We start from the raw sequence: 18,651 nt of genomic DNA on the forward strand, positions 1-18,651 counted from the left end.
TCTAGAAATAGAATTAGCTAACTAAAGGTTTAAAAAAAATCTAATATTTTCTAAAACAAACAACAAGCAGGTGAAAACCAAAAATACACGTTAGAGCCATGAAACCACAATTTAAAATAATTTAATACTCAATTTTAAAAATAATTAATTTTTAAACTTAACTGCAAACAAAAAACAGCTCATTATACTTTAATTAGGAGAAAATATTTTAGCCAACTTATTATTTACAGCAGCATTTTTCATTAAGGATACCTAGACTTTGTTATAGTGCACTTTTTTGCTCTTCCAATTTCCCTAACATTTTCTGCATTACTTACAATCAGACAGAAAGATTAAAATACGTTTATTGCTGTCTAGCAAAAATAGCTTACAATATTACCTTAAAAAACGAACTACTATAATTTTTTTTTATTTTTTTATTTTTTTTTAATTTTTATTGTTGGAACTACTATAATTTTGAGTAAAATGAAACCTAAGCTACATACACTTGAAAGATCTTTGTATCAGCTGGGCATGGTGACACACACAGGCCTGTAATCCCAGTGATTTGGGAGGCTGAGGCAGGAGGACTGCAAGTTCAAAGGCAGCCCTAAGGAATTTTAGCAAGACCCTGTCTCAAAAAAACTTTTTTTAAAAGGGATGGGGATGTGGCTCAGTGGCTAAGCACCCCTGGGTTCAGTCCCTGGAAAGATCTTTATATTAAACTCAAAAGGATATATGCAACAATTAAGTTTTATTTTTTTAATTAATTTTTATTGTTGGTTGTTCAAAACATTACATAGTTCTTGATATATCATATTTAACAATTAAGTTTTAAACATAGATATACTTACACTAATGTCATTAAGAACATTAGATGCCTGTTCGTGCTTTAGATTTCCTTTAATGACATGGTATGACAACTCATAGAGAGCTTGCTGGAAATCTGTTAAACACAAAAGAAATAGTTGAAGGACACAGTCTTCTGAACATGATAGGCAGACTTTTGGGGGAAATCTATACATTTCCTACATCTCAGAATTACTATAAACATCAATAATAAAAAGAAAAATATTCTTCTAATGTTTTTATCTAGCAGTTTATACTTTCATTTTTTACAAAATCCAATGCTAATGTGTTCTTCGTCTTTTACTTATGTCTACAGACTCCACATATTTACATCAACTGTGCATATTGTTTGGTATTTTGACTCCCCTACAACACTTCTAAAAACATTTATTCATGCTACTGTAAGGAGGCAAATAGATGAGGATGGTGGGAACATGAGGTTAAGACAATAATTCTATAAAATAAGCCCCCTGTACTAACTCCCCACATGCTTTCTTTGCCAAAAAAGCAATCTGCCTACAGCCCCACCTGGCCTGAGGGGACAGGAAATGTCACATTCCTCAACTAACTCAGGCAGGGGGCAGAAGGCCTGGCATTAAGTGTAGATAATGAAAGATGGGGGTGGAGAAAGGATGATGGCTGGTTATCACTGGGTTGCTAAAAGCTAACCCCTGGGGTCACACTTCCCAGATCTAACACCTCCACACCTCCAGGGATCCAATTCCCCAACACAATGGATTACACCTGTACTGCTCCTTCTTGCCCTTAGGCACATACAAGGAAAAAAGAGAGAAGGTGGGGGGAGACTCTGGGGTCTATAACAGAGCAAGACACACCCACATCCATAAAATTGCAGCAGACCCATGCATTATTAATTATCAACCCCATTTCCTGAAAAAAAAAAATCTTTTGTTTTTGGAGTGCAGAGTTAGTGGTTAAGTGGATACTTTCTGCTGGCCATCTTCAGTTCCACACACTAAAAACTTTACCTCTTTCTAACCACTAAAATCAGGAAAACAAGCACCTCTAAAAACACTTATATAAAATAAATCCTATTATAATTCCTTTTGAGGGAAATCATAATTTTTCAGGGCAAAACAGCAAGCAAAGAATGAAATATTTAAAAATCTTCTCTCCTGGTATGACTACTATTTACAAAACAGGGACATAACAGATATCAAAGCATGTATCAATCTCCTTTTTACCAATAAAAACATGATTTTACAATGAAATAAATTTGTCCATTAAATCATTTGCTAAAAAAATATAACTAAATTATTCCAATTCTCTATGAGAAATCATTACATATATTCTGCCTTTTTACAACTATGCCTTCATAGTACTTATAACTATATTTTAAAACAGAAAGTGCCAGGCATGGTGGTATGTGCCTGTAATCCCAGCAGCTCCAGAGGCTGAGTTCAAAGCCAGCCTCAGCAAAAGCCAAGCACTAAGCAACTCAGTGAGACCCTGTCGCTAAGTAAAATACAAAAAAAGGGATGAGAGTGGGCTCAGTGGTTGAGTGTCCCCGAGTTCAATCCCCAGTACCAAAAAGGAAAAATTTCTACCTGTTGGTACGGTAGGAACATGACATCAATTTCATGCCTTCCATTTTCATTAATAAAACATCTTACCACACATAATATTTATTTCAAATTATCCAGACAGCTACAATTTGGGTAAGAGGTTTACTGAGGAACTGAACCCAGCCAGAGGTTTTTGTTATTTTTTTGTTTTTTGTTTTTTTTTTAAACTGAGCGACATCCCCAACCCTTTTTATTTCTTATTTTGAGTCAAGATCTCACTACGTTGTTTAGAGCCTCACTGAGTTGCTGAAGCTGGCCTTGAACTTGTGATCCTCCTGTCTTAGCCTCCAGAATCCCTGGGATTACAGGTATACACCAAGGTGCCTGGCTAAAAAATATTGTTTTAATAAAAGCAATCACTCAGAAGGACAAAACAGCTGATTATCATAAACTACTTTCCCTAAGAGTTATGTCCCCTAAAGAGAATTCCCTGAGCCCCCATGATCTTTATCACAGAGAAAAATTTAAATAGATACCAAATGGGGTCATCTTACTAACACTGATGTGACTTAAAAACATTCACATTATAATCAGTAAAGTAGCAAAGATAGTCCCCAATTCACAAGTTTTCTAAATGCTGTGGTTAGGAACTCCCATTGTGTTTATCTAGAGTAATGGTAAGTGATATTTTAAGTCGACCAGGCTAATCACACAAAAGCATGTAAAATCTATACTGGAGTCAAAAAGAAAACTTTACAATGGTGGGAGAAATTTATGTTTTTTGTTTTTTGAGAGAGAGAGAGAGAGAGAGAGAGAGAGAGAGAAAACTTTTTAATATTTATTTTTTAGTTTTTCGGTGGACACAACATCTATATTTTATTTTTATGTGGTGCTGAGGATCAAACCCAGGGCCCCGAGATGACAGGCGAGAGCGCTACTGCTTGAGCCACATCCCCAGCCCGGGAGAAATTTATAATTATACACATACAAAAAAAATTAACAGAACACTTTGTATGCCATTAGTGTTATGTTCTAGCCAAGAAGTTGCCTACATTTTGCCCGTGTCCTGAGACTTTCTGTGGGGCTGATTTTAAAAGTGATGGACTAATTCTTAATCTGACATAAGAAATTTCTAGGCAGGATATTATTCAGGCAGTGACATGGGTATTGCTGGAGGCTTTTAGCCAAGTTTATTGCAATATTCAGGAACACAAAGCACAGCGGAAAGATTTGAAAACTCTGGACTTGAAAGGTGGGAGTAAAACTGGAGCTAAGGAAGTAACAGTTGTTAAAGATATCAGGGCCACTAAAGAAATGTTAAAAACTCTGCCCAGGGGCTGGGGATGTGGCTCAAGTGGTAGCCCGCTAGCCTGGCATGCAGGCTGCCCGGGTTCGATTCTCAGCACCACGTACAAACAAAGATGTTGTGTCCGCCGATAACTAAAAAATAAATATTAAAATTCTCTCTCTTTCTTAAAAAAAAAAAAAAAAACTCTGCCCAGAGACAAAAAAAGAAAGATGGCTTGAGGGCATCACAGGAATTAGCAAGACCACATCCATCTTAGGCTCAAGGGAGTTTAAGAAAAAAATGAATCTATGGGTAAATGGCAGAAAGATCAATAGAAGAAAGGGAGCAGAGGTGGGTAGAAGGAAGGGGAAGGAGAGGTACTGGGGTCTGAATTAGAACAAGACATATTCCATGTTTGTATAATTATGTCAAAATGGATTCTACTATTGCCTGGTGTAAAGGCTCACACTTGTAATCCCAGCAGCTCAGATGTGCTCCAGATGGTGGACACAGAACTGCAGGACTTGTTTGCCCAGCTGGATTTTGGTCCCATCCCTTCTTTCTATGCCCCTCTTTTTTCTAAATAGAAATGTAACTTTATACCTTTACATATATGACACCAATAAATTGATTTTGATTTTTTCTAAGGAGTTCACAATACAAGTCTGCCCTGAGTCTAAGAGACTTTGGACTTGAAGTTTTGGGCAATGCTTAAACTGCATTGAGACCATAGGAACTCTTGGAAATAGACTAACTGTACTTTGCATTGTGAGATAAGTCTGTACTTCTGGGGGACAGAGGTAGAACATTATGGTTTAAGATATAAGGTGTGGGCTGGGGATGTAGCTCAGGCAGTGGCGAGCTCGCCTGGAGTGCGTGCGGCCCAGGTTCGATCCTCAACACCACATACAAACAAAGATGTTGTGTCCGCCGAAAACTAAAAAATATTAAAAATTCTCTCTCTCTCCCTCTCTCACTCTCTCTTTAAAAAAAAAAAAAAGATATAAGGTGTCCCCCAAGAGCTTATGTGTGAGACTATCCAAGAACATTCAGAAGTGAACTGAATGGGTTCTGTCTCACCTAGATCCCTTAGGAATGGAACCAACTGTCTATCAACTGAGTCGTCTGAAACCATAAGCCGCCAAATAAACATTTCCTCCTCTAAAATTGTTCCTATCTGTGTTTTTAGTCACAGAAATGAAAAAGATGACTAAAACAACACCAGTTCTTGGTTATGTCTAATGTCATTAGTACTATTCATGATTATAAGCCATCATCACATTGTTGTTTTATTGGTGAAGGTCAGGGAACAAGCAGTGTGTACCTGAAATGAAATTAACAGCCTGTCTGAAATGAAATTAATTCAAGGGAGGGATAGAAATGAAAGGTCAAAGGGAACACTACACAAACTTAATAACCCAGAACAGAACAAAGACAATTCCAAAGAAATGGCATTCACTCAGTTTTCTGTTTCTGTTTCAGTTTTCACTCAGGACTACCAAATGGGGACCTCAGACCGAAGCCTAACTATTGGCAGAGATCAGCCAAAATGCACATGTGTTGAAAAAGCAAACAGGGTTAAAAAAAAAAGAGCACTCACTGGCTGTTCAGCCAATGAGGCCACATACATAACTATTTTTGGTTTCACACATGAATCAAAATAACCATAAAAATTAACAATGATCCAACAGTTACTAAAGTTCCACAGTCCCACTTAAAACTGAAAGAGTAGTAATGCTGTGTTATATTAACATCATGGGTTGTTTTTTTTTGTTGTTGTTGTTGTTTTTTTTTGGTTTTGTTTTTTAAGGACTCTCTTATCCATCAAGGTTTCAAGCAAAAATCAAAGTTAACTGAGAAGTTTGAAAGTGATTTTAAGTGTGGGGGAGACAAAAATTAAGTATCCAAGTGTTTTTGTTTGTTTTTGCAATGCTGGGCTTGAACCCAGGGCTTCAAACATGTTAGGCAAGCACTTCATCACTGAGCTACACCCCCAAGTGTTTTTATGAAAAAATATTTTTATACATCCTTAATTTCTGGCAGTCAACTGACTTACTCAAACAAGAACATGTTACCTTAACCACAAAAGTCTTTATGAGTGATCATACAATCTTTTTTTTCTTTCAGTGCTTGGGATTAACCCCGAGCCTCACGATTGCTAGGCAAGTGCTCTATTGCTAAGCTAAACTCCCAGTCCTTAATTATACAATTTTATAAGTAGGATAAACAAGTTAATAATATTGGGGGGGGGTTTAGTACGCTAAGGATGTTAAATCAAAAATGGCTCTTTGATTTGTTAAAAAAAAATACTTTCCACTAAAGCATATAAACATTCCTTTTTTCTGGGGAGGTGGTGGGTAGGGACTGAAGTTGGGGCACTCAACCACTGAGCCACATCCCCAGCCCTATTTTGTATTTTGTTTAGAGACTGAGTTGCTTAGTGCCTTGCTTTTGCTGTGGCTGGATTTGAACTTGCAATCTTCCTGTCTCAGCCTCCCCAGCCACTAGGATTACAGGCTTGCACCACTACACCCGGCTAAATGTTCTTTAAAAAGTATATCCTCTTATGTTAAGGTAATATTTAATTTTTTTATAAAAATGAAAGTAAACATTTATTGGAAAACATTCTGTCCTAATCTTCTACTCACAAAATCATAATTTAAATAACCAAAATAAATTTTACATATTGATTTTTAAAAATAGAATGTTGGTTGTAAAAGTATTTTTTCATACTAAAAACACTGTGGGTTTTATGCTCAACAAAAGCTACATGTGAAAATGCTTAAAACTTAATTGATACAATTGCTCTTATTCTTGCCCCTCCTTTGCCAAATCCAATACCTATTTTTAAATTAATAAATGTTTAATAGTAAAATTCTTCAAAATTCAAATCTATATCCAATTTAATTATATAACATTTTACATAATAAATCATATTTGTGTGATATGCAGTAAACAACTCCTTTGCTTTTCATGTTTTCTATGACAACTGCCTTTAACAAGATCCCCAGGTACCACCTGAACATAATCAGCTTTAGTAAAAACACTGAACTCTGGAAATTTTCTAGTACAAACAAAAACAGTTTTTCTTTCCAGACTAGTTTTTTCTCAACTATATGATTGGTACAGCTAACTGCTAAAATTTAACTAAATATACAAAGTCCCAATTATAAAAATTAGTTAACAGCATATGACTATAATGCAGGTCAAATACAAGATGTATAGTCTTACTATAATTTTAATCCTGAGTGTAATGTATTCATATAAATGCTTTACATAATGTGGACTCTTATACATTTGGTTTTCATATATAAAAATGAATGGAAAGCAGGATAGTTACAAATTTTAATCAAGTCAAAAACAACAGCTATGAAACTTTTTTAAATCTTACCTCTATAAGTCGAACTATCATGGCTTTTATTTTCACTGAGAATCCGGCATAAATGCAAACTAGAATAAAACAGAAAAAAAATCTATCAACTTCCAATCCTAACACTAGAAGAGTCTTATAAAGCAAGTTATATCAGTTAAAAAATATATGGAACTGGATGTGGTGGTCCATGCCTGTAATCCCAGCTACTCAGGAGACAAAAGCAGGAGGATCAAAAGTTCAAGGGCAGCCTCAGCTATTTACAGAGACCCTGTCTCAAAATAAAAACAAAACGGGCAGTGGATTTAGTTCAGTGTATATAGAGTGTTGCTGGGGTGGGGTTCAATCTCCAATACTGCAAGAGAGAGAAAATAGAAAGATTAGGGCAAAAGCAGCATTTGAACAAATGATAAGAAACAATTCAGTTTTCCAGAACTGAAGCAAAATCTACACCTGGGAATATAATAGTTAAGCTACAGAAAACCAAAGACAAAATTTTTCAAGCACCTAAAGGATAAAAGACAAGATTATATCAACATTAGAGGACTTCACAAAGTAAAAAATTTAAAAAAAAAACCTAAATGCCAGAGATAGTGAAGATAGAGATAGTGGAGATTCACAGTGCAGAAACAAAGTATCTGCAAATGTGAATTCTATACCCAAAGAAAATAGTTCCAAAAAAAGGCAAACTAAAGACTGAACTTCAGTCAGTCACAAAGGCATACATCTATAATCCCAGAGGGCAGGATGATCAAAAGTCCAAGGCCACTACATTTTGGGATCAAATTTTTACCATACACACATCAGATAGAGCACTAATCTCTAGGATATATAAACACAAAAATCTTAACACCAAAAAAAAAAGTACTTCTCAGAAGATACACAATCAGTCAACAAATATATGAAAAAATGATCAACATCTCTAGCAATTAGAGAAATGCAAATCAAAACTACTCCTCTAAGATTTCATCTCACTCCAGTCAGAATGGCAGCTATTAAGAATACAAACAACAATACGTGTTAGCAAGGACGTGGGGGAAAAGGCACACTCATGTATTGCTGATAGGACTGAAAATTGGTGCATATGGAAAGCAGTATGGAGAATCCTTGGAAACCTGAGAATGCAGCCACCATTTGACCCAGCTCTCCCACTCCTTGGTCTATACCGGAAGGACTTAAAAACAGCATACTACAGGGACACAGCCACATCAATGTTTACTGCACCACACTTCACAATAGCTAAACTGTGGAACCAACCTAGATGCATTCACAATAGCTAAACTGTGGAACCAACCTAGATGCCCTTCAGTAGATGAATGGATCAAGAAAATGTGTTATATATACACAATGAAATATTATTCAGCATTAAGAGAGAACAAAATCATGGCATTTGAAGGTAAATGGATGGAGTTGGAGGAGATAATGCAAAGTGAAGTTAGCCAATCCCAAAAAACCAAATGCTTTTTCTGATTTAAGGCTGACGATTCATAATGTGGTGGGAGTGGGGGGCATGGGAGGATTAGATGTACTCTAGATAGGGCAAAGGGGAAAGGGGGAGGAAGGAAGGTAGGGGGCATGGGGGTAGGAAAGATGATGGAATGAGATGGACATCATTACCTAAGTACATGTATGAAGACACAAATAGTATGACTCTACTCTGTGTACAACAAGAGATATGAAAAATTGTGCTCTATATGTGTAATATGAATTGTAATGCATTCTGCTGTCATATATAACAAATTAACATGAAAAAAAAGTCCAAAGCCAGCCTCAGCAACTTTGTGAGACCTTAACTCAAAATTTAAAAGAGGCTGGGAATGTAGCTCAGCAGCTATATGCCCCTGGGTTTAATTTCTAGTAAAAAAAAAAGATCAAACTTCAAAAAATAGAGTTTACGCATTAAATGAAATGCTTAAGGAACTTCCCCACTCTTTTTTTTTTTTTTTTGCAGTGCTGGGTCTCACAAACAGGTCTCCAGAAAGCTAGGCAAGCACACTAACTGAACTACCATCCACCTCCAAGCCCTAAGGATATTATTTAGGCAGGATAATAAAGATTCCAGATAGAACCTTAGAGTTATAGTAAAAAGTGATGAGAAAAAATAATAAACATATAGGTAATTCTAAATAAATGTTGTTATCATCATCATCAGCATGGTATTTAAATACATACAGTATTAAATATATAGATATAGTTAGAAAAATAATACCAAGATATATCAAGACTAAATTAAACTTATCCCAAATACACAAGGGTCTTTCAAAGTAATTTACACCACTGTTTTCTAATTGTCTTTTTTTGTGTTTTTTCCCCCACATTATGGGGTTAGGGATGTAGCTCAGTGGTAAAGCACATGTGCAAGGCCCTGGGTTCAATCCCTAGCACAGCAAAAAAGGAAGTAAAATCATATAATAGTTCAAAAGAAGCATGAAAAGCATTTGACAGGGGCTGGGGATCTAGTTCAGTGGCAGAACACTTGCCTAATATGCATGACGCCCTGGATTTGCTCCCCAGCACCATATTTTTTATTTATATATATATATATAGTCACTATTCATTCATTTTTTAATAATTTTTTAAAGTCTTTTAGGTGAACAATAGAAGGGAATTTATTTAATTCAATGAAGTAGCAGTTCTGAGCATGTGCTTCAACAAACCCAATCTCTGAGTTTCTCTGGAGATCTGCAAGGTCAAACTTAAATTCATAATAATACCCAGACATCATTTTCCTTTATTGCTGTACAGATATTGGCATTAGTAACCCAAGAGCAGTGAATGGTAAGACTGCTGGGTGGGGCTGGGGATGTGGCTCAAGCGGTAGTGCGCTCGCCTGGCATGCGTGCGGCCCGGGTTCGATCCTCAGCACCACATACAAACAAAGATGTTGTGTCCGCCGAAAACTAAAAAAGAAATATTAAAAAATTCTCTCTCTCTTTCTCTCTCTCACTCTCTTAAAAAAAAAAAAAAAGACTGCTGGGTGCCCAGGCATGTACCAAGACAGTAGCACCAAACTGTCTTATTGACTTCTTCATGGTCAAGAACTCAAAGCAAAAAAAAAAAAAAAGGCCAATCTAAAGATGTCACCAGTCAGTTTATTTCAGAATTTCCTTGGAGCTGGGGGTGTAATTCAGTAGTAGAGCAGTAAAGCACCTGTCTGGCATGCACAAAACCCTGGATTTGGACCACAAAAGAATAAAATGAACTTGCATACAATTTCAATGTGGCTAGTGAGGCCTAGCTAGCCCTAAACTGTGTTGTTTGTTTGGGGGTTTGGGTTTTCTTTTTTCCTTTTTGTGTACCAAGGATTGAACCCAAAGAACATTCCCCAGCGCCCCCCCCCCCCTTTTGAGACAGAGTCCAAGTTGCCTAAGGCCTTGCTAAATTGCTAAGGGTAGCCTTGAATTCACAATCATGCCTCAGCCACCCCAGTCACAATTATAGGAGTACATCACCATGCCCAGCCCAAATCTAATTTTAATTTTCAATTAAAAAAAATAATAAATGCCCTTGATGGGACTTATGTCAGCAATAACAGACTGGGAATCCCCAAAACTTCCTCCCTCCTATTAAAACATCCATTCAACAACACAAAAAAAACAATTCCCTTTATGAGGAATCTAGACACCAATTGAGAGACTCCTGTACCCAAGGCAAGTACAAAATCAGTCACATTGAAGCCAGCAAGAAAGTTCAGGGGATGTTCTCACCAGAGTTGCTCCCCACCCCACCCCAGCAGAGTTATGTGATCAGGCAAAAACTCCAACACCTGAAGTCTCCCAAGGGAGCAAAACAGAAGACTGGACTCTGTCGAAAAGTGCTGAGCATTCCACAAGAGTAAACCAAGGGAGGAGGTTCTATACAGATGGATCTTAGTAGCCTGAGCTGGGCATCATGCTATAGCTCCATAGGACCAACTGCTTCTTCCTTAGGGAAAACAGAGTGGATAATATGTCCAACATTCCATCTTTTGCTGGAACTGCAGAAGGGACTGGGCTGTGACTGGCCTGAATCAGGGTGCTAACAGGATCTGGCTTACTCAAGATGCAGGGAGTGGGGGGCACTGAGAACATAAAAGGGGACTGGTAGGCATGATACTAGTTCAAAGGACCAGTAGTATAATACATGAACACCAGACAGACCAAGACATCACAAACACCCAAAAACAAAAAGAAACCAGCAATTTTCTTACTATAATGTACAAACAAACACAAATCCAGAGAAGACATACCCACAGAAAACGTTTGAGAGGCTCCCACAATTCCTCAGCTGGACTGATAAAAAGTTCTCCCCTTTATAAAGTCAGTCCATAAGGAGTATAAGGACTAGGAAAGAAAATTTGCATATTTTCAAATGTGCAAATACCAATACAAAGCTACAAGGAACATGGAGAAACAGGAAGACATGGCCAAGGACCAAAATAAATCTGAGTTACCCAAGAAAGGATTCAAAATAACTATCATAACGATGTTCAACAAGCTCAGGAAAATGATGTATGAACAAAACAACAATTTCAACAAAGAGCAAATATTTTAAAAGAACCAGAGAGAAAGTCTGGAACTGAAGAATGCAAAAAACTGAACTAAACTGGGCGCAGTGGCACAAACCCATAATCCCAGCAGCTCAGGAGGCTAAAACAGGGGGATCCAGAGTTCAAAGCCAGCCTCAGCAACTTAGCAAAGCACTAAGCAACTCAGTGAGAGCCTGTCTCTATACAAAACAGGGCTGGAGATGTGGCTCAATGGTTAAATGCCCCTGAGTTCAATTCCCAGAACAACAACAACAAAAAAAAAAAAAAAAACCGAACTAAAAAAATCCAGTAAAGGAGTTCACCAGCAGACTTTACCAAGCAGAAGAATCCATGAACTCAAAGACAGGTCAGAAATTATCCAGTCAGAGAACTGAAGTAGAAAAAAAGAGTGAAAAGAACTTAACAGACTCTGGAACAATATTAAGTAAACCAATATATGCACCATGGGAGTTTCAGAAGAATGGACCATTACTTTGGTTGAAAACTTCCCAAATATGGATAACAGATATCCAGATTCAAGAAGCTCAAAGGATCCCAAATATGATAAACGCAAAAGGGTCCACACCAAGTCATATAATCAAATTCTCAAAAGTCAAGAACAGAAGACAGATATTAATAGTATGAGAAAAGTATCACATATGAGGTAAACTCTATTAATAATAACAGCGAATTTCTCAGCAGACATCTTGCAGGTAGAAAAGTGGGATTAAGAAAAAAATGACAACCATGAATACCATATGACAAAAAAAAATCATTCAAAACTGAGATTTTATCAGATTAAAAAAAAAAAAGCTGAGGAAGTTCATCAATAGTGGACCTGCCTTACAAGAAATACTAAAGGAAGTCTTTCAAGTGGAAATGAAAAGGCTATAAAGAGCAACACAAAAGCATTTGAAAATATAACTCACTGGTAAAGGTATAAATACAGAATACTATAACCCTGAAACCTAAATGATTTTTAATTCTAGTATAGACATTGAAAGACAAAAGTACAAATAAACTAACAAAAATATGTTAATAGAGACACATAAAAACATGTGACTTCTGACCAATAAAATGTGAGTGAGGAAAAGGTAAAAATATAGTTTCTGTGTGTAATTGAATACAACCTATTATCAGCTTAAAACAGGTTATGATGCTTTACACAAAGCCAATGGTAACCAAAAAGAAAATATCTACAGAATATACACACTCCAAAAATGAGAATGCAATCACAGCATGTTCAGTAGAAAAAAATTAAGACAAAAAAAAAAAAAAAAAGACAGCCACGAGGAGAAAAAGAACTACAAGACAAAACACAACATAATGGCAACAGTAAGTCCTTTTCTGCCAATAACTAAACATAAATGGATTTAACTCCATGTCCAAAAGATAGTAGCTAAATAGATTTTTAAAAATAATAAGATCCAACTATGTGCTATCTACAAGAAACTTATCTTAAATTTAAGGATAAAGATAACCTGAAAGTGAAAAAAAAAAAAAAGAATAAAGGTATTCATGCACATGGTAACCAAAATAAGAGCATGAGTAGCTATACTTAAAATAAATTTTCACTCAAAACTGTCACAGGAGATAGACACTATATAATAGTAAATTCACAAGAAAAATAATTATAAAAAATATATACACAACTATACCAGAGAACATAAATATATGAGACAAACATGGACAGCAGAGGGTAAAAGCAACACAATAATAGGAAATCTCAATAATGGATAGAACATCCAGACAAAAGATTAATAAGGACATAGGATTTGAATGGTACAGAACAAGTGAACCTAACACATATACAGAACATTCCCCCAACAGGAGAAAATACACTTTTCTAGCATAACAAAAAAGAACAAGAAAAAGAAGGAAAGAAACTTTCCCCAAGACACAGCACATTAGAGCACAAAAAATTAACAAATTAAAGAAGTATGAAATCATACCAAGTACCTTTTCCAGCCACAATGAAATAAAACTAGTTATCAATATTAGAATGAATACTGGCAAATTCACAATTATGTGAAAATTAACACAATCTTGACCAACCAATGGGGTCAAAAGAGAAAAACAAAAGGGAAATAAGAAAATACTTTGAGACAACTAAAAAAAGCAACATAACAAAAATTATGAGAATCAGCAAAAGCAGTACTAAGGAGGAAGTTTGTAGCAATAAATGGCTACATTAGAAAGAAGTTCAAGGACTGGGGATCTAGCTTGGTGGTAGAGCACTGGCCCACCATGCTCTGAATTCAATCTCCAGCACCACTAGAGGGTGGAGGGGATCAAATAACAACCTAATGCAAAACCTGAAGGAACTAGAAAATAACAAACTAAGCCCAAAGTTAACAAAAGAAAGGGAATACTAAAGATGAGAGCATAAACAAATGAAACTGAGAAGGGGGGCAATCAACAAATTTTTGGTGGGAGAGGGGGTACTGGTGATTGAACTCAGGGGCACTTAACCACTGAGCCACATTCCCAACCCTACTTTGCATTTTATTTAAAGGCTGGGTCTCACTGAGTTGCTTAGTGCCTCACTTTTGTTGAGGGTGGCTTTGAACATGCAATCTTCCTGGCTACTGGGATTACAGGTGTGCACCACCGTGCCCAGCAATCAAAAACTTAATTTTTTGAGAGATCCAGAAAATTGGCAAATCTTCAGCTATGCAAAAAAAGAACAAAGATTCAAATCACAAATGAAAGAGGAGACATTATATCAAACATTACAGAAAAAAGAAGATTATAAGAGACTACTATACTCTGACACCAAAATCAAACAAGAACATTAAAAGAAAATTACAATTGTTTTGTTTTTTCTTTTTAATTGAACTCAGGGGCTCTCTACCACTGAGCCTCAGCCTCCCAAATCACTGGGATTATAGGCATGTGTCCAGTTTACAGTTCAGTATCTTTGATGAACACAGACTCAAAAATCCTTAACAAAATACTAGTAAAACAAATTCAACAGCACATTAAAGGGATCATTCATTGTGACCAAGTGGGATTTACCCCAGGAATGCAAGATGGTTCAACATATGAAAATCCATCAATATAATAAACCACACTAACAGAACAAAGAATAAAAATTATGCCTGGCCTGGTGGCACACACCTGTAATCCCAGCAGCTCATGAGGCTGGGGCAGAAGGAACAAGAGTTCAAAGCCAGCCACAGCAATTTAGCAAGGTCCTAAGGAACTCAGTGAGACCCTGTCTCAATTTTTTTAAAAAAAATTAAAGACTTCTGGCTGGGGTAGAGCGCTCACTGTGTGAGGCCCTGGGTTAGATCCTCAGCACCACATTAAAATAAATAAATAAAATAGAGATATTGTGCCCAACTACAACTAAAAAATAAATAAATATTTTTTAAAAATTAAAGACTGGGGATGTGGCTCGGTGGTTAAAAGCCCTTGGGTTCAATCTCAGGTACTTCAAAAAATAATAAAAATTATAAAATCATCTCAATAAATGCAGAAAGTCTTTGGACAAAACAACACTTTCATGATAAAAACTAGGAACAGAAGGCCATTACCTCAAAATAATAAAACCATATAGGAAAGCTCACTGTTAACATTCTATCCAATGGTGAAAAACTGAAAACTTTTCCTATAAGACCAGGAACATAACATGAATGCCCATACTCACTACTTTTATTCAACAGAGCAATTACAAAATAAATAAAAGGCATCCAAATCAGAAAAGACAATGTAAAATTATCTCTCTTCACAGATATATAATGATCTTCTCTGTAGAAAACCTTTAAAAGATTCTACCCAGGGGAGATGGACCCCAAATACAAAACAGCCAGCAAACCTCCCCAACCTCAAACATAGATGGGGACGATCTGTGTTTCGTTGATATGATCATCTAGCTTCACTGTTATCCCACAACTTGGTTTAGAAGATGTAATGTGGCAGGTAGAGACTAAACAATTATACTCAAATTGCCCTCCATGAGGTTGAGGAAAGTATCTCTCTCCTTAACACTGAAATAACACTTATGAGGAAGGCCATCTTACAAAACCGGATGGCTTTAGATGTCCTCACTGCTGCTCAAGGTGGTACTTGTGCCATTTTTAAAACTGAATTTTCTGTTTACATCCCTGACAATTCTGGCAATGTGACTAATATCCTTAAAGATTTATATGCTCAGATAGAAGCCATGTCCTCGCCAACCTTGTCATGGGAACAATATCTTAGCTCCTGGTACTCTGGTACTTTCTGGTGGAAAACATTGTTAGTCTCGGTCACTGTCATTATACTTGTTGGCATATTCCTATGCTGTGGCATTTATTGTGTATTAATCTAGTTCCAGTACTAATAACTTCTTGTTTCTCTTATAGACTACCCATCACTCAAATGGCCCTCCAGCCTGTTACTTCTCAATCGGACTTCTATCATGGAGCACTCGATAGACCCGATTTTTTAAAAAGGGGACTCCAAACTGCTTGCTCAACACCACCCCCTTTCAGCTGGAAGAAGCCAGAATTGTCATCGCCCCCTTTCCTTACAGCAGTAAGGAGTTCCCAAAATTAGAGGGGGGGATGAAGCCAGATTTAAAGATAGGTAGTTAGTGTAGACCCAGTAAACTGACTGGGTCTAATATCGAGTAAGATGAATAAAATGCAGGCCATTATTGAGAATGGAATCCAGGAAACCAGAGCAGCACTTGGAAAAATTGAGATGTTAAAGTCCCCAAGGCCCGGAACCCATTCTAAGGAACTGTTAATGAAACAGCTCCCAGCAAACAGAGAAATGCTGATCAAAAGCTGCCCCAGGCCCTTCCTGCCCAGATTACTCCTTCAGCCCACCTGTCCCCAACACTTTGGGCCTTCCCACCTGCATTCAATCACTGCAAGATAAAGGGAAACAAAGAGCAGGAATGAGGGGAAAGCTGAAAGAAGACCTTAGCTATAAAAGAGGGAAGACCTCCCCCTTCCATGGATTCTACCTTTTGGGTCCCCTTCTTCCTCTGGGGAGAAGTCTTTTCCGCTGTCCTTTAATAAAGCTTCTACTTTCCACAATAAAAAAAAAAAGATTCTTCCCAAACAAAAAACTATTAGAACAAAGTTGCAGGACACAAAATCAATATACAAATGTTATAGCAATGTACTGGTGGTGCACCCATGATCCCAACTACTCAAAAGGCTGAGGAAGGAAAAACCCAAGTGGGAGGCCAGGCTGGGCAACTTAGCAAGACATTGTCTCAAAAAAAAAAAAAAAAAAAAAATGGGTGGGATGTAGCTCATTGGCAGAACACTTGCTTAGCATGCACAAGGCCCTAGATTCAATCCCCGGTACCACACACATTTTTTTTAAGTTTGTGTATAATGAACCACACAAATGTCATTTTATTATTCTTTGTGTGCATGCTCAATAAGATAATCTGGACATGGGGGTCATGTGGCACATGCAGAAAAAAAATCAAAAAATGAAAGGGGATGAAAGAATCCTCCCCCCTTGGAGACCTTAAATAAACTGTTGTACACCTAAGTTTTGAATGCAACTTGTCATCTGACGTCAGGTGTGAAATTTTTATGGCATCATGTCAGGACTCAGTATTTCCAATTTTGAATCATATTGTACCCTAGTTTAGGGATGCTCAACCTGTATCTGATAAGGAGTTAATATCCAGCACATAAAAGAAACTCCAACAACAGGAAAAAAATAAAATAAACAGGACTTTAAAATGGGCAAAAGGAGCTGGGCATGATAGTATACACCTGTAATCCCAGCTACTCAGGAGGCTGAGGCCGGAGGATCTCAAATTTGAAGTCAGCCTGGATTACTTAATAAGATCCTCTCTCAATATAAAACAGCTGGGAATATAGCTCAGTGTTTGAACGTCCCTGGGTTCAATGCCAATATCCTCCCCCAACATATGCCCAAAGTGCAAAGGACTTAAAAGATACTTCTCCAAAGACAACACAGCCAACAAGTATATTCAAAGATACTCAACATCACTAACCATGAGAAATACAAATTAAAAACACAATGAGATATCACCTCTCACTTGTCACAATGACCATTATTTTTACAGTAAAATAAATAAGACCTGGGGATGTAGCTCAGCAGTATAGCATTTGCCTAGCATGCATGAGACCCTGGGTTCAATCCCCAGTCCTAGGGGATAAAAAAATAGAAAATAAGTGGGCTGGGGTTGTGACTCAGTGGTAGAATGCTCGTGTAGCGTTTGTGAGGCACTGGGTTCGATCCTCAGCACCACATAAAAATAAAAAAGGTATTGATTGTATCCACCTACAACTAAAAAATATATATTAAACAAAACTTTCTGTTAAAAATAGAAAATAAGTGTTGGGAAGAATGTAGAGAAATTAAAACTCCTGTGCACTGCTGGTGGGAACATAAAATGAGGCATACTACAGAAAACAGTATGACAGTTACTCAAAATACTGAAAAAGAACTACCATGTGATCCAGTAATCCCAATTCTAGGCATTTACCTGAAAGAACTGAAATCAGGATCTCAGAGACAACTGCACTCCCATGTTCATTGGAGCATTATTCACAATAATCAAGAATGTGGAAACAGATCAAGAGAAGAATGGTTAGTGTTGTTGTACATTTATGCAATGATTATTCAGTCATAAAAATGGAAATCCTGCCATGTACTAAAACATGGATAAACCTTGAAGACAGTACTCTAAGTGAAATAAGCCAGTCACAGACAAACACTGAATGATTCTACCATGCAAGTATTAATATTCAAACTCATAGACGCAAAAGGTAAAATTCTGGTTACCAGGGGCTGGGGTGGGGAAAACAGGAGTTGCTGTTTAAGGGGTATAAATTTCCAGTCTGGGAGATGAAAAAGATCTAGAGATATGCTTATACCATGCTTATAGTTAACAAACTCTACTGTTCACTTAAAAATTTTTAAGAAGGTAGATCTTATGTTACATGTTTTGTTTCTTGGTTTTTTATTGTTTTGGCCTAGGGGTATAGCTCCATGGCAGAGGTGTTCTAAGGGTGCAGTGCAGTCCTCTTCCTTCCTCAGATAAATCTCCACCCTGGGACCTATGCTTGCTTTTCCAATGACTCTCCCTGGAATGTTCTCCTTCTCTCCCCACTTCTCTCCCTCCTTCTTTGATCTAATCCACTTCTCA

The 18,651-nt window shown here is 37.0% G+C and overlaps 1 protein-coding gene across 8 annotated transcripts in view; it reads right to left on the reverse strand.

Moving 5' to 3' along the window:
- Thoc2 (THO complex subunit 2) overlaps window positions 1-18,651 on the reverse strand; it is a 118,099-nt gene that overhangs the window by 89,469 nt on the left and 9,979 nt on the right. For all 8 annotated transcript variants that reach the window (XM_077107399.1, XM_077107395.1, XM_077107398.1 and 5 more), the window contains exons 2-3: window positions 7,034-7,092; window positions 834-925 (exon numbers count right to left, since the gene is read on the reverse strand). In XM_077107399.1, coding sequence (XP_076963514.1) covers window positions 834-925; window positions 7,034-7,092 — 151 coding nt within the window. The remainder of the gene's footprint in view (window positions 1-833; window positions 926-7,033; window positions 7,093-18,651) is intronic.

Source organism: Callospermophilus lateralis, chromosome X (genome assembly GCF_048772815.1).
Source record: "Callospermophilus lateralis isolate mCalLat2 chromosome X, mCalLat2.hap1, whole genome shotgun sequence".
NCBI classification, from domain to species: Eukaryota; Metazoa; Chordata; class Mammalia; order Rodentia; family Sciuridae; genus Callospermophilus; species Callospermophilus lateralis.